Source organism: Bison bison, unplaced genomic scaffold, assembly GCF_000754665.1.
Source record: "Bison bison bison isolate TAMUID 2011002044 unplaced genomic scaffold, Bison_UMD1.0 scf7180017864312, whole genome shotgun sequence".
NCBI classification, from domain to species: Eukaryota; Metazoa; Chordata; class Mammalia; order Artiodactyla; family Bovidae; genus Bison; species Bison bison.
The window spans coordinates 2,174,281-2,189,820 of record NW_011494884.1 but is presented as its reverse complement, the minus strand read 5'-3'; the positions used below and the strand labels follow the sequence as shown (position 1 = coordinate 2,189,820).

The 15,540-nt window shown below is 57.3% G+C and overlaps 1 protein-coding gene across 1 annotated transcript in view; it reads right to left on the bottom strand.

The window, feature by feature from the left end:
- Positions 1–15,540, bottom strand: part of FBRSL1 (fibrosin-like 1) — a 97,959-nt gene that overhangs the window by 47,636 nt on the left and 34,783 nt on the right. Inside the window, exon 6 of the mRNA XM_010852525.1 lies at positions 801–905. Coding sequence (XP_010850827.1) covers positions 801–905 — 105 coding nt within the window. The remainder of the gene's footprint in view (positions 1–800; positions 906–15,540) is intronic.

Sequence of the window (15,540 nt, the reverse complement as noted above, 5' to 3'; positions counted from 1 at the left end):
TCGCCCCCTCAACCCAGGGCCCCTCAACCCCCACTCCCTGCCCTTGCAACACCTGCCCCATCCCCCTTCTCCAAGGTCTAGGGAGACCCAGCAGCCCTGGAGGAATATCCTGCACCCCCATTGCTGGCCACATCCCAGTGGGTGCCCTTGTGTGTTGCCTGCGTCATCCCCAAACTGGGTCCTAAGACCCCCTCTCCCCTGCCCCCTGGGACCTGAGCTCAAGGACCTTTTAGACAGGACACACCGAAAGGAGTCCCCAGACCCAGGCCAGCTTGTGCCTCAGAGGGGCACCCTCCCCTCCGCGTGGCCCCCAGTGGCAGAGACCTGGACTGCTGGATGCCCCGTGCTGCTGCCAGCTAGAGCAGACAGGCAGGTCCGCCTGGGCAGGCAGGAGTGTTTGCAGCTCATCGGGCCAGAAACGTACCCCCTGCCTCCACCCTTCTTTAGACACATCTGTGGGAGCTGTTTGGCATCCATAGCCCTGCCCACCGCCAGCTGGGCACCGGCCCCGAGCCTACCCCCAGCTGGACATAGGGACTGCACCCCAGCATGGTCGCCTCCACTCACCCCTGCCCGTGCCTAATGGTTGGTTCTCATTTAAATCCCTCCTGATGGGGAAGCCCCAATTAGTAGACAGTTATGTTTTAAAGAAAGCAAATGCTAATTGTGAGCACAAAACCCTGGATTGAGACTCTGGGCCCCTAAGCAAACGGCTTGCAGTGTCCGCTGAAGGTTGGAGGCTGGCCGGGCAGTCACCCCAGGGACTCGAAAGTGTTCCCGCGAGCAGCTGGGGTACTCACATCACTGAGTTGGTCCCGAGAACTGCTCCTCCGGGAGCTGGTGGCTTCTCGGAAGCTGTCACCGTCACTGTTGTGGTCGCCCCCTCTGGACACTGCGACCTTCATCTGGGGACAGGGAGAGATGAGAGACCGACTCAGCACACACACCCTGCAGGGTGGGGCTGGGGCACAGCCAGGCTCAGGCTCCTCCCTAACCCCACCCAGTCCCTCTGGGCTGAAACCCGGGGAGGGGGGCGGCAGGGCACAGCCAACCACTGACAACCCAGTAAGTACTTTCCATTCCTACCCAGAACAGGAAAGAAGAGCCCAGAGAGCAAAGGATGAGCACTCAACGGCCTAAACTACTGTCAGCTCTGTCCTTTCCTCTGGCCAGCTGGCAACTAAAGACTCCTGGATGGGGAGCGGGCCAGTGGGAGGCCCCGGCCTTTCCCACTCCACCAGGGGCCCATGATCAGGTGTCAAGACAGGCCTGCCTGTGGCAATTCACCTCCACTCCCTGCAGGTGCACCACTCCTGGGCCCCCTTCAGTCCTCAGCACAACCCACATCAGGGCTGTAAGGTCTGCAGAGTTGGGTGTGGACCAGCCACTCCCCTCTGCGTGTCCTAGGGTCATTACTCAACCTCTCTGTGCCTCAGTTCTGTCATATGCAGAACGAAGCAAGTAGTACCCACTGGAACAGCTGCTGCTGGGTCAAAGTATCTGCCGGACTCTCTGTAGACCCGGCAGGCCCTCAGCTCCTTGCTCCTCACACAAAAGCCCTGGTTGGCCGCTCTGTGCCCACTTTACAGAGGAGGAAATCAAGGAGGGAGTTGATAAACCACTAGGGAGGTTAAGTGACAGTGTGGAAAGTGGACCCAGAAACCTGCCTGCGTTCTTTTTACTTGGAAATAGTTTCAAACCTCACCAAGCTGCAGGGTAGGAACATCCATCACAGCCCCTGACCCTTGACCTCTGGGCCCAGGAAGTCACCATCCCAATCGTGCCAGCATCCATCCAGGTCTTGTCAACTTCCAGCTGCCCTCCTGGACACTCTGGCAGGACCCACAGAGCTCGGCTGACCCGCCACCTCCAGGTGGCTCCAGCTTCTTGGTTCCGGAACATTCCCACGGTTTTGTCTGAACGTGCACTGACAGCCCAAACCTTCAACTGTTTGGACTGTATATCAGAGGTTTCCTAGCAACAGACAGAGGCCACGGCTCCCAGCCAGCACACTGCCTAACACCCAATGACCCCTGCTCCAGGCGCTGCCGACATGCCTGCGGGGCAGCGTGTGGCCTCCTGTCCACCCCCCAGGCCTCCCCGCCCAGCGCATATGCTCTCAGAGCTCAGGCGTGCTCAGAACCTGCGCCACAACCAGGGGCAGGGAGGCCCAGTCCTTTGCATCCAGGCATTTTGTCGTAAGCATCCTTCAGCCCTGGAGACCTCAGCTAGGGTGGAAAGTCTGGTGCACCAGCTGTGCTCTGGAATATTCTCAAGTCCCCAGGAAACCCCCTCAAGGCCTGAGCCCTTCTTCCTGTGGACCCAATGGTAGGCTCCCTCTCTTGAGGCTGCCCCTCAGAGCCCCTGCTCTCCAGGGCCAACCTAAGCCCTAGATGGGGTCCAAGCTCCCAAAGCCACAGGCCCCTGCACAGTGTGGCTAGCAGAGTGTCATCACAAAACATAACTGCCATTCATCCACAGCCCAGGCCTGGGTGCAAGGACCCAGGGGAGGGCCCCCTTCTGGGGAAGCATGAACAGCGAGGGGGAAGCCCAGCCCTCAGGAATACCCTCCCATCCTACGGCAGGCCCAGGGAGGGGCCCCAGTCTCAGCCCAGGCGAAACTCCCCCATTGTGAGCCCACAGGTCTCTGGCCTCACTAGCTCCATCCTGCATAGTTGAGTGGTGAATGCACAGACCCCGGGCCAGTGCTGGCTCTCTGACTGTCCTTGAGCCTCAGTTTCCTCATCTGTGAAGTGGGGGTGTTGACAGGGCCCTTCACAGGCTCTATGGGGGTAAGAAGTTCTGTTTGTGAGCCTGAACCCTCTCTAGCACCAATAAGCCACCAGGTGTCACTGTTGTCACCAGTTGGAGACAGGTCTTTCTTGCCTCTGGACTCCATGACAGGTCTCCCCAAAAGGAGTGAATATGGGGTCCGGGGGAACTTCCTTACTGCCTTGCTGGCAAGGAGCCTCTGCAAGAAAACAAATGCCCTCATCCAGTGGTTTTCAAAGTGGGGTCCCTGGACATGCAGCATCAGCACCTGGGAGCTTGGCAGGAATACAAATGAGCACTTCCAGGCCCCACTACAGACTCGCTGTGTCATCAGGTCCTCTGGGGGATCCTGGTAAGGCTCTAGTTGAGACTCTTGGTTTTGACCTTCAGTAATCACCCCCATGAACCCCCCCTCACTGTTGGGGGACAGTATTTCAGGTTGGGCTTGGAGCAGGGTCCCTGCCCATGAAGAAGGCTGGACCCAGAGACACTACAAGGACAGAACAGGCCTGGCGCAGTTGTGCAGACTGCTCACTGTACAAGGACACCCGGCAAAGGGGGAGGGGAAGCGGGGGCTGAAGAATAACCCCACACAGCTGAAAGGTGAGAAGGGAGGATACCACATTCCACTTCATTCAGTCACACAAGTGGTCTCCTCTCTCAGCTGGACCCCAGAGAGGATTCCTTATCTTGACTCTTCGGTGATGCCCCACAGGGGGAGGACAGGCTGGGGTCTGTCATCCTCCTCAGGCAGTGGGTTTCAGCTCTGAAAGCCCCGTTTCCCAGAAAATCCCATAAAACTCAGTACTGTGCCCTGGGAACCATCCCAACCCTGGATGCACTGGGATGGCTGGTCACCTTCTCTTCCTTAGCCAGCCCCAAGCTGGACTCTGGCTGTCCTGTAGCCCCAACTGCCTCCTAGTGGCTCAGAAATGCTGCTGGCCAGCTATGCCAGAAGGCCAGGGATGCCATGCCTCCATTTTTAGCTGGAGAGATCAGATTCTGATCTGGGCCCTGATTGTCCCAGGAGGGCAGCTGGGAGCCCGTGCCTGGGCCCACCCCTGGGCCTTGTGGTCTATCCCTATGCCCACCCAACCATCCTTTATCCATCCATCCATCCTTTATCCACCCATTCATCCTTTATCCATCCATCCACCCTTCTACCCATCTACTTGTTCACTTAACCACCCATCTGCCCACCATCCATCCATTCATCCATCCATCCACCTATCCATCTTCCCATCCATTCACCACCCATCATCCACCTACCCATCCAAGGCTTACTGAATGCCTGCCTATGAACCGGCCCTATTCTGGGCAATGAACATAAACAGACCCAAGTCCCCACCCTCCTGAAGCCTACAAAGAGGCCAGCACATGGAGCGTGTGGTCGGCAGACGGCCACAGGTGCTCTGGAAGGACAACAGCAGAGAAGAGCAAAGAAGGGGTCGCCAGGGAGGGGTCTCACTGAGAAGGTGACACTTCTGAAAGGTGATGAGGCAGGTCATGAGGCTATTGGGAAGGGTCGGGGGATGGCACTGCCGGAGCAACGAGGCTCCCTGGGGAAGAGGAGAGCCCTAATAAGCACTGGCAGTTTCTGCAAGTTGTGCAAAATTCCTGAACACGTAACAGTTGGCTCGTGCAAGGTGGCATACCACAAAAACATTTCCTCAGACTGGCGGGGGCAGGACTCCCCTTGAGACTGGTGGAAATATGGAAATAGGGCCCTGCTCTCCACCAGGCAGGGTCAGGATACAGCCCTCAGAAGGGCAGGGAGAGGACCTCCCCTTAGATCAGCATGGCTGGGGCACTGCCATTGGAGCAGCAAGGTGAGGGACACCACCCTCAGACTGAGGCACCCCAGGAGCACCTGGGGCCCTAGGCTTTCTGGCAGTGACAGGGAACCCTTTCCTGCTACCCTTCCTGGGCAAGGCAACTCCCTAACCAGGTTCTGCAGCAATTCCGGGAGGAAGTGTCACCTCCCAGGCGGGCTGCCAAGTGCCCTGGGCCACAAACAGGCAGCATGTGGTTCCACCTGACGCTCAGACCCACAGGGTGTGCACAGTGTCAGTCAGTCCAGGAGGCGTAGCTGGGAAAGGGTCCAAGAGGTGGGACCTGGCAGTGTCCCCAGGCTATGCCACCAGGTGCCTTCCCCCTATGGTGGACAGGAAACTCCCGAGACACCGCAGGGCTGACTCGGGGGCCCCAGAATCCCTCACTCCAGCAGCGAGAAGACTCACTGGGACTCCTGATCCTTCACAGACCAGCTCCTACCAGGACACAGAAACAAAAGAGCACCAGGAGTCCCTGCCCCGAGGCACTCAACAAGGCCTCTTCTGCCCACATCCCAACACAGCGCCTGCCTGCTCCTGATATCTGCCCGATGATGTGTGCGTTCACCACGAGACCCACGTGGGTTACCGAGACCCACGCCTGAAGCAGGATGCAGAGGCTCCCCCACCCTTAGAGCTCTGCCACGCAGATGGAGCAGAGGCGCCCTGTGCAGCATGCTCAACTGCTGCACACCTGCAGATGCACATGCCATCCATCCATGGCGAGAGTGGGAGTGGTGGCCCTAGAGTTGTGCAGTGCGCAACCTGAACAGCCATATGTGGCGGCCCTGCAGGAGACCATGCCCCACCAGATGGCTTCACCCCCAGACAAGTGTCATCCCATGGAGCTCTCAGGAATGCACACGAGCACACACACACATTCTCAGGAGCGCTGGGCTCTGCCCCATGCCTCTCCCACCTCCGCCCCAACACCACCAGCCCAGCCCAGGGGTGGGAGGTGCCCTCTGACCCACGGCTAGTCTGTACTGGCCTCCAGCATGAGGAGAGGCCCACTTAGCCTCCACACCTACAGGCCTGGGAGCGGAAGAGGCGGGGATGGCCTGGCTGCAGACCCTGGGGAACCCTGAGAAGGGGGCTGTGGCTGAGGCCACCCACGGTCTCCTTCAAACCAGCGGGAGGACATGGCCTGGTAGGGTGAGGCGAGGGTCAGGCACCCACTAAGCATCAGTACCCGCCCCTCAGCCCCCAGCCAGCCAGCCAGCCTGCTGTCCCGGTGAGAAGGGAGTCAGGAGACTCCTCTCACGACGCCCCTACAGAGACCGAGCACAGGCTCCCGACGGCCAAGGCACCCTATTCCATGTCCACTCACACACACACACACACACACACGCACGCACGTGCACACGCCTGGCGACCCAGCCCTGGGGCCATATGGCAACCCAGGCCTGTGGCAGAGACCCCTCCCTCTTCACCCCAATCTTATTTCAGGGACTCCTGCACAAATAATGCCCCCACTGGGGTGCTTTAAAACCACTGGGCCTCCTCAGCGGTCAAACATTGTGGGTCAGGGTCTCAGAGACCTTCCTAGGCCCCCCAGGTGACTCCTGAGTGCACCCCAAAAGTGAATGGGCAGCCATAGGTCACATGGCCCTGACTGGGCCCCTGCCAGCTGGACTGGGAGGATGAGCTGTGTTCATCCATGAGAACCGTGTTACTCTTCTCGCCCCCACTCTGGTCCCTGCTCATTCCAGCTGATCCCTGGTGTCCAGTGTGTTCTACAGGCTCCAAAGTGAGAGACTGTCCTGTCTACCCGAAGCCCCGACTGAAGCAGGGCCCGAGGCCCCGCCTGTCCTGGGGATAGGGGCCCCCTTCCCCTTTGGGTGCCCCAGCCCCTGGCCTCTCTGTCACCCTGGTACCTCAACGCCCCAGGGCTATAAATGAGGCTCTGACCAGGAAGCCCCTTGCTCTGTCCACCAACATTCCCTGATGCTCAGTGGGACCTCATGACCCCACTGAACCTGCACCCCCACACGACCTCGCACCCGCCACCTCCCTCCCCAGCACATGACAGCCGTGAGGACAGCCCGTACTTTACTCTGTTCAACAGAGCCCCACCCTGAGCCCCAAGCCTGTGCTCTGCCTCCAGCTCTGCGCAGAACCTGGGTTTCGGAAGAAGGCCACAGAGCACGGCTGGCCCAGGGAGGGGAACCTTTACGCAGACCATACAAAGACACTCATGAGGGGGCTGGTGGTCAGGTGAGATGCTGGGGTGTGCAAGGAAGGCCAGGGCCCCCTCCCCACCCAACGAGGCCACCTGCACGGCCTCTCCTTTGCTTGCTCTCAGTGCACCGCTCCAGGTCAGTGTGGAGGATGGTACCCCAAGCACAGCACTGCAGACCAGCTTCCCCCGACCGACAGCAGCACCTGCTGGTGAAGTGTGGTACTGCAGCCACCTCGTGACCAGAGGGTGAGAGGGAGTTCTCAGGGCTGTGACTCCAGGTGGAGGTTCCAGAAGGATGGGGTCCACTGTAAGGCGACCGTGGCTCTAGGCCCCACTTCTCCCAGGAATCCTTTCCGATGCTCACTCCATTCCTGTGACAATCAGGCCAGGTGAGGCCCCTCAGGCTCCCACGGCCCCAGGTGTCCCTGAGTGAAGCAGGGTCACTGGACGGTAAGTGCCCAGTAGGTAGGGGCTGTCCTTTGTTCCCACTACCTGGCAGGGGCTGGCACAATGAGGAAGGGTCCCACAGCCAGCACAGGGTGAGGAAGCAAGCTGCTGCCCTAGGAGGCTGGCCCTCCCCTCCCACTGCTCCACATCCTTCCCCTGGGATTCGGCCGCGTGGCCAGCTGGGTGAGTGAAGCATGGAGACGCACAACACACTGTACAGAGGCTGCTGGCTGAGCTGAGGCCACAACCCAAGGAGACACACGGCCAGCAGGCTCTGGGGACACGAGCTGTACGTGAGCAAGTGCCTTGTGAGTGACATGACACCCTGCCTATGCCCGAGTGTGGTCCCTGTGGCTGAGGAGCAGGGGCAGTGCACCAGGTCCTGCCCCTCAGTCAGGCCAGTGGACTCTGGGCTCCATCTGACCTCTACTCTCTAGCTGAGCCACTCAGCTTGCGCCACTGCTGTCCCCACCTGTCCAGCTGATTCAAGCCACAAGCACCTCCCTGCAGGTGCCCAGGCCCCCTCCAGTGCGAGCTTTGAAAAACATACCTCAGCTCAAGTCACTGCGCAGCCTAAAACCCCCAGTGGCCCCTCTGCAAGTGAGTGGTGGCCACGCTCGCCCAGGCCCCACGCCAACCCCGCCCCGGGGTTCTGTCAGCTCACTCCTTGCCAGCTGTCCTCAGGCCTCAAGGTGGGTCACCTCCTAGGCGAGGCCTCCCCGATCCGCTGGTCTAAAGCAGCCCCATTTTCGTTTCCAGGCAGGTCTGTTGTCACCCCAATCCCCCCGCCACTGGTGTCACATCTGGAATTCCAGCAGGTGTCTGAGTCACTGAGCCCAGACAGGGACCAACAAAGCCCAAAGAAGTACACACCAAACGGACCATGCCCTCGGCATCCACTCCCCTCTACCCTTCTCCCAAAAGGGCCCCCCGCAAGTCCCCCATGTTAGGCTTCTGTGAGAGCCACATCTGGAGTGGGGGTCTGGCTGCGCCAAAGCCAGGGAATGGCCAAGCACTCTGCCCATGGGTCCTGCCAGGATGGCTGCCCCCAAGGGGACCAGGTGAGCCCGCCAAGGAGGCCGGAGACGAGACTCACCTGTCCAGGCCGTGCCCAGGAAGCAGGAGAAACCATTCTATAAGGGATAATGATAAAGCAGTAACTGCGGTAACAACGGCATACATGCCCATCTAGCAGGAACTGTGCACGTCAACTCAGCTTTTCATCTCTACGACCCGAGACGCGTGCAGTATTGACAGCTCCACTTTACAGATGAGGAAATAGGCCCAGAAAGGAGGAGCACTTGCCTGGGGCCACCACAGAGCCAAAGATGACCTCACAATGAGGTGGGGTGAGGATGCAGAGCGTCCCAGGGAAGCCCACCTCGGCCACCCCCAAGCTGCAGCCCAGGCCTCAGAAGAGAGGGAAGTGGGAGAAACCGTCTGTGTTAATGGGAGCCAGGCACTGTAGCGGCTAGCTAGGACCCAGCGCGGTTTGAACTTTAACTGACCCACACAAAACTCTGAGGGAGTGCCCCTGTCCCACTGTACAGATGAGAAAACTGAGGCACCGAGGGGTTCACCCACCACGAGGTTCATCTTCCAGAGAGCAAGGGAATATTCTGGAAGGACTCTACCAAGCCAGTATGAAAACCTGTGATTAGAAAACCCCTACACTGGCAAATATGGACCCGGCAGACCAATGTGATGGTGAGGAGCACGAGAGGCCATGTGGATCGCATCCAGAACTCTGCCCCGCTCTGTCTCACTCCCTGTGTTGACTAAGCGTCTGGGGCCCAGCCCTCTGCCAGGCTTGGGGTTATCAGGCCTGCTCGGGGGTGCAGATAAGAAATGGGCAATCCCCACACCGCAGAGGGGTGTGCCCAAGAGAGGGGGCATGGGAGCAGGGGAGGGGTGGAAGGCAGGCAGGTTGGGGAGGAGGGAGAACTCAGACCACAAAGGCCCTTATGGGGCACGTCCAGGAACCAAGACTTCCTGAGGGTGGAGGGGAACTTCCAGGGTGCTTTCAGCAAGGGGAGGGCGTGCTCAAATGGGCCCTTTAGAGGAACCTCACCACCTGCAGATGGGCAGGAAAACTGGTGCTGGCTGTCTTCCAGGCAAAGGTCAGGGTCAGGGGCACAGATTCTGGAGCTGAGCCACCTGGTTTGAACCCTGGCTCCATCACTTTCCCTGCCTATCTCGGACAAGTTACTCAGATGCTTTTTTTCTTTGGCTTCAGTATCCTCCTCTGAAAAATGGTACTAGCAATATCCTGCCTCACAGGTGTGGTCACTGGAGACAGTGCCTGGGCCGGCTGTGAAAGGTCAGCTTTTCTTTGCTGGTAAGAGGTGGCAGGCTAGCAGTGAGGGGTAGACACGGACATCCAGTTTACAAAGTCAGTTTAACAGACACATGACTATTCAGATCATCTATTTCATCTTAGGGCTTCCCTGGTGGCTCAGTGGTAAAGAGTATGATAAGGCTGTATGTTGTCTCTCTGCTTATTTAACTTCTATGCAGAGTACATCATGGGAAATGCCAGGCTTGACGAATCACAAGCTGGAAGGAAGATCGCTGGGAGAAATATCAACAACCTCAGATATGCAGATGATACCAGTCTAATGGAAGAAAGTGAAGAGGAACTAACGGGCCTCTTGATGAAAGAGGAGAGTGGCTTGAAACTCAATGTTCAAAAAACCAAGATCATGGCATCCGGTCCCATCACTTCATGGCAAATAGAATGGAAAAAAGTGGAAGCAGAGATTTTATTTTCTTGGGCTGCAAAATCACTGTGGATGGTGACTGCAGCCATGAAATTTAAAGACGCTTGCTCCTTGGAAGCAAAGCTATGACAAACCTAGACTGGATTAAAAAGCAGAGACATCACTTTGTCAACAAAGGTCCATATAATCAAAACTACAGTTTTCCAGTAGTCATGTATGGGTGTGAGAGTTAACACAAAGAAGGCTGAGCACTGAAGAACTGATGCTTTCGAACTGTGGTGCTGGAAAAGACTCTTGAGAGTCCCTTGAAGAGCAAGGAGATCAAATCAGTCAATCCTAAAGGAAATCAACCCTGAATATTCGTTGGAAGGACTGATGCTGAAGCTCCAATACTTTGACCACCTAATGTGAAGAGCCGACTCATGGGAAAAGACCCTGATGCTGGGAAAGATTGAAGGTAGGAGGAGGGGGATGGCAGAGGATGAGATGGTTAGACAGCATCAAACGGACATGAATTTGAGCAAACTCTGGGAGACAGTGTAGGACAGAGGAGCCTGGTGGGCTACAGTTCATGTGGTCACAAAGAGTCGGACACGACTCAGTGAGCAAACGATGGGAAATTTCATCTTAAGTCAGTTTTGGTACGTTGTATTTTTCAAAAACTTTGTCCATTTCAGCTAAGTTGTTCAATTACTGGGATAAAATTGTTTATGCCCCATTCTTTCAATGTCTGTAGCACCTGCAGTGGTATTTCCATTTTAGTTCCTAACACTGGTAATCTGTGTTCCTTTTCGCTTGATCAGTCTAAGTACAGGGGAGTTCTCAATTTTGTTGATGCTTTCCAGGAAACAGTTTTCGATTTTGTTCACTTTTCCTATTGCTTGCTTTCTTGCTCGTTAATTACGCTCATTCGGATTCCTCCCTTTCTTCTATATGACACCCCGCTCTTGTAAGTTCTTCAGGTCCCTCATCTTGAACTCGTCTTCTTTTCCAACATGAGCACCGAAGCTAGATGTCTCACTCTGAACACTGCTTTGGCTGTACCCTATGAGATGCATTCTGTATGATGAATTCTTATTTCCACTTTAATTTTCTAGTGAAATCCTTTCAGAAGGAGAGTTAGGAGGTGGAAGCAAAGGGCTGGCCTGGGTGGGGAAGTGAGCAGTGGAAGATGGCTCCCTGGTCCTGGCCCGATCCCCGGGGCAGAAGCCAAGCTCCCCACTGAGGTAGAGGAAGGTTTGGAGCTGTGTTGGCTCGTTCTCGCTCAGTGAGGGGGCTGTGGCTTCTGAGGTGGAGGGTATTGGCCCTGGATACACGGACCTGATGCTCACAGGGGAGGTTTTAGGCTGACAGGTGCTTGGCTTTGCTGCCCAAGTGGTAGGGGTTCAAACCAAGGGCTGGCTGAGTGCAAGAATGAGAAAGCCAACAAGAGTGGCAAGTGTGAGGAGACAGTGAACTTGGGAAAGACACCTTTCTGCCTCTGAAGCACACTGGACCAGTCTGAGGCCAACTGAGAAGGGCTGCATGAGAAAGATACGTGGTGCAAAAATACAGTAGAATATCCCACTGTTAATTTTCACACTGACTACATATTGAAATGATACTATTTAGAATATAGTTGTCCCTCGGTGTCCATGGGAGGTTGATTCCAGGCACATTGTTTACCGCTGAGCCATTGGGGAAGCCCCCCAGGAGCCCCCTACAGATACCAGAACTCCATGGATGCTCAAGTCCTTTATATAAAATGATGCAGCCCCAGTCAGCCCTCTATATCCGTGGATACACGGTGCTGATGGTATACAGAGTTAAAATGTTAGGGCTAATTTTGACTCTTTATGTTTTTAATGTGGCTCCCATCATAGCCCCAGCAAAGAGAGCTAGTCTAAGCTTCTGCAGGGTTAGAACCTGCCTTTTAACAAGGCCCCTGGGACCCCTCCAGGAGTTTGGGTGGTGCCCCTCTCAGTCTCAAGCCCTCTAGTCCCACCCCCAGGATAGGCTTCATGTCCAGCCCCCCAGGCAGGAGCAGGTGGCTGGACACGGACATCACCTTCCTCAGACACCCCAGCTCCCGACCTGGTGAATTGCTAAGGATATTCTGTGGTCAGTGCAGCCTCTGGCTGGTGAAGGAGGGCCACCAGCTTCCCTGCCCAGCCAAGTGTCTCTACACACAGATGTAGGCCTGGCTCTTCTAATACATTAAGGGACTGTGTCACATTCCATGTCTGCCCCATCAGAGGCTCCCTGGGGCAGGGGTGATCTGCCTTGGTCAAGATGCATCGTGTGCCTGGTGCCTTAGGTGCTGACAAAGTCGTCGTGCAGTGAGTGGCTGGTCCAGGGGCCCATCCTCCCCAGGGTGTCCCCCCAGTGAAGGAGCAGAACTCATGGGGAGTGACTAGGCGCTCACCTGGGGAGCACCTCTGTGCTCAAGACAGCTGTGCACACACACGCAGGGAAGCCCTGTGCATGGCAGCCGACAAGCAATCTCCCCCCGGAAACCACCAGCCTGGACAGGTGTCCCAGGTAGACGCTGAAGGTGGCGTGCGATCCCCTTAAACGGCTGGGAACCTGCGGACTCAGCGGGGTCACCCATGCTCATGGCCCTCCCCACCCACTGGGTGGATCCCAAGGGGTCCTGTTTAGTAGGTAGGTTTCATCTCTGTGTTGCTTTTGGACAGACCACCTGGTCACCCCTTATTCAACCTGACAGTAAAACCACAACAGCCAACACACAGCCAAGGATTAATAGTGACCAGGCATCGCATCAGGGGCTCCCGTACAGAAGGCACATGTCCCCTCCCCATGGCCCAGTCTGCAGAAGAGGAGGTGGGCCGCAGGGTCCAGAAAGGCCCCAGTAGAGCACTGTACCCAGGCTCCAGTCTCCATCCAAGGGCTCCCTGGGGCAGCACAGGGCCTACCCTAGACCCCCAAGGCATACCCCCCTCCAAAGACTCCAACTCTGCCCATCGGGCCAGGCTGCCCCATTCTCCCCACAACGAGGTGGGCCACATCACACACCCCTGGCTTCAGGGCCAGGACAGTTGCCAGGGCCCAAACCTCTGCCACCAGGCCATGCAAAGCCCACACAGCTGTGTCCTCTGGCCAGCAAGGTGAGTCATCAAATTAGAATTAGCCACCAGTGTTTGAAAAAACCCACTGAATCCACAGAAAAACCCAGGTTTCCCATTGTTCTCAGAAACACTGATCTGGTCACACTGGACCACCTCTATTTTTTCATGCACATGGGTCCCCCAGGACACGACGCATGTGATCCAGTCCCCTCTATGGCCAGTGCACACCCCTCAGGGTCCTGGCACTTTGACCTGAGGCCAGCTGTGGCCACAGAGAGTCATGTTGGGGTTAAAGAGCCCTGCTAAGTCCAGATGGAACCTAAGTCCTTTCTTCGGCAGTGATCACACAAGGAACAGCCCCACCCCAACTCACCATGGAGTTCACCCACAGCGGGGTGGGCTCAGCCCTCTTCCCCACCCCTCTCCTGCCATCAGAGATGCTGCCCCCAAGAGCTGTGTTTCCCCAACTAAGTGGCACCCATGTACTGCAGCCAACATTCCCAGAGCACAAAGGCCTAGAAAGGTGGTGACCAACTGTCCAGTCCTGGCCTGCCCCGCCTGAGACATGCCCAGACAAGAGCACGCACAGGGCCTGGAGGCAGAGATGCTCAGACTGCATCTGGGTTGAGAGTTCAGGGCAGTGGGAGGGAGAGGGTGGCCTTGCCACCCTCTGTGCACAACACCGGGATAGTGGCACTACGTGGGAGTCAATGACAAGATTTGAGAAGCGCCTTCAGTGGCATCGAGAAAAAGACCCCTTCCACAGCTGGGGCTCCAAGAAACAGGACAGGAGGAGCGGTCCATTAAGTAGGCTGCCAGGAGGGCGTGGAGGGTCATTACGGTGAGCTGATGCCCCCAGGCCCACACCATGTGGCACAGTGAGCCATGTCCGGGCCAGACGCCCCCCTGCCTGGGCACCCTCTCCCCTGGCTGCTCTCCTGCAACTCAGCTGAAATGGAATAAACGAGAGGCAAGTCCAGATGTGCAGAAAACCACTTGTTAGAATAAATCACTTTCCATACGACACAACCTGTTAAATTACAAACACTGATGCTATTATAAAAATAATGGCACAGCACTTTTTATTTTCTTTAATCAGAAAAATAAGCCCCATGTTTCTGGGAGGGAGACCAGGTATCTGCAGGCCCTGCTCTGGGTGTCAGGACCCCGGAGTGTCAGGGTCTTCACGACCAAGCAGGGAGGAAGGCTTGGGCCTGGAAACCAGGGTGGGGTGGGGTGGGGTGGGGTGGGGTGGGGTGGGGGTGCGGTGTGTGTGTCTGTGGCCTCCGTGAACCGGTCAGTACTAGAAGTGACCATCACAGCCGGGTAAGACGGGCGCACAAAGCAGAGCCCTGGTGGCCGATGCTGCTCTCCCACCTGTGCTGGGACTCCAGGGGCAAGGGGTGGATGACCCTTGAGTGCAGATGTGGGTCTGGTAGCAGGGTGGGGGTGCAGCAGAGAAAGCCTTGTAGTGTGAGGTCTGTCTTGACGGGGGACGTCCTGGGGGGCCGGGGAGCCAGAAAGCTGTAGGGGAAAAGTGGGAGGCTGGGAGCAGACATTCTGGGAATGGCCTTGGGCCCTGCAAGCTTTCTTGGTCCAAAGCTGGGGAAGCGGGTGGGAGACTGCCCTCCGCCTCACTGCCCAGCCATCAGGGTGGAAACAGACTCCCGAGGGGACTCTCCTTGGCACCAGCAGACCCACTCAACCATGGACGGCCCTGAGCATCCTTCAGGTCCTCTCTCCACAGTCACAGGACCCTGGAGCTGGACAAACGTGACCCTCTGCCAGAGGGCAGGCAAGTAAGGGCCCAGGCCAGGCTCTGGTTGTGCCCACATTCTGCCTGGTGAGGGGCGTAGGGAATGCACACTGGCCAGATGGAGAGGGGCTCAAGGAGAGCAAGGCCTACAGCTGGCACACCTCCCAAAATCTCACACACAGACACACACTCTCTCTCTTTCCATGGACACGCGCATACTTGCAGACCACACGCTGTGTACATGTACACACAAACTCTCTCTCTGAACAGTACACCCGGGCATGGAACTTCAACACTGAAGGACACGTGGGCACTTTAGAGGCACAGAGAGATGCTGAAGGACCGCCCCCCAACCCCAAGCCTGAGCCCTTGGGGGTAGCTGTGTTCCCTCTCCTGGGGGCGTGCATGTCACAACGCAGTGGGCACAGTGGGGGTGAGCCTATGGAAGGTGGGAAGGTGCTGAGGTCATCTCCTCTCTTCCTGACGCAGGGGGGCCTCAGATTGGTGGTGGCCCTGGAGGGGGCTCCCGCCTCTGCTGAGCCTCAGCTTCCAACCGCAAACAGCCTGGCCTGTTTGGAGAAGGCCTCTGACCAGTCTGACAACACGTCTCAGGCTGCAGGGTGAGGGGGCCCTTGGCCTGGCTCAGCAGAGCCACACCTGGGGTGGTCTGGGAGAACGGGCGTCAGGCTCCAGGGCTCACGGACGGGGCCTGGCGGGCCACCGCAGGGGTGGAGGATCGAGTCCGTCGTGACCTCAGGGGCTG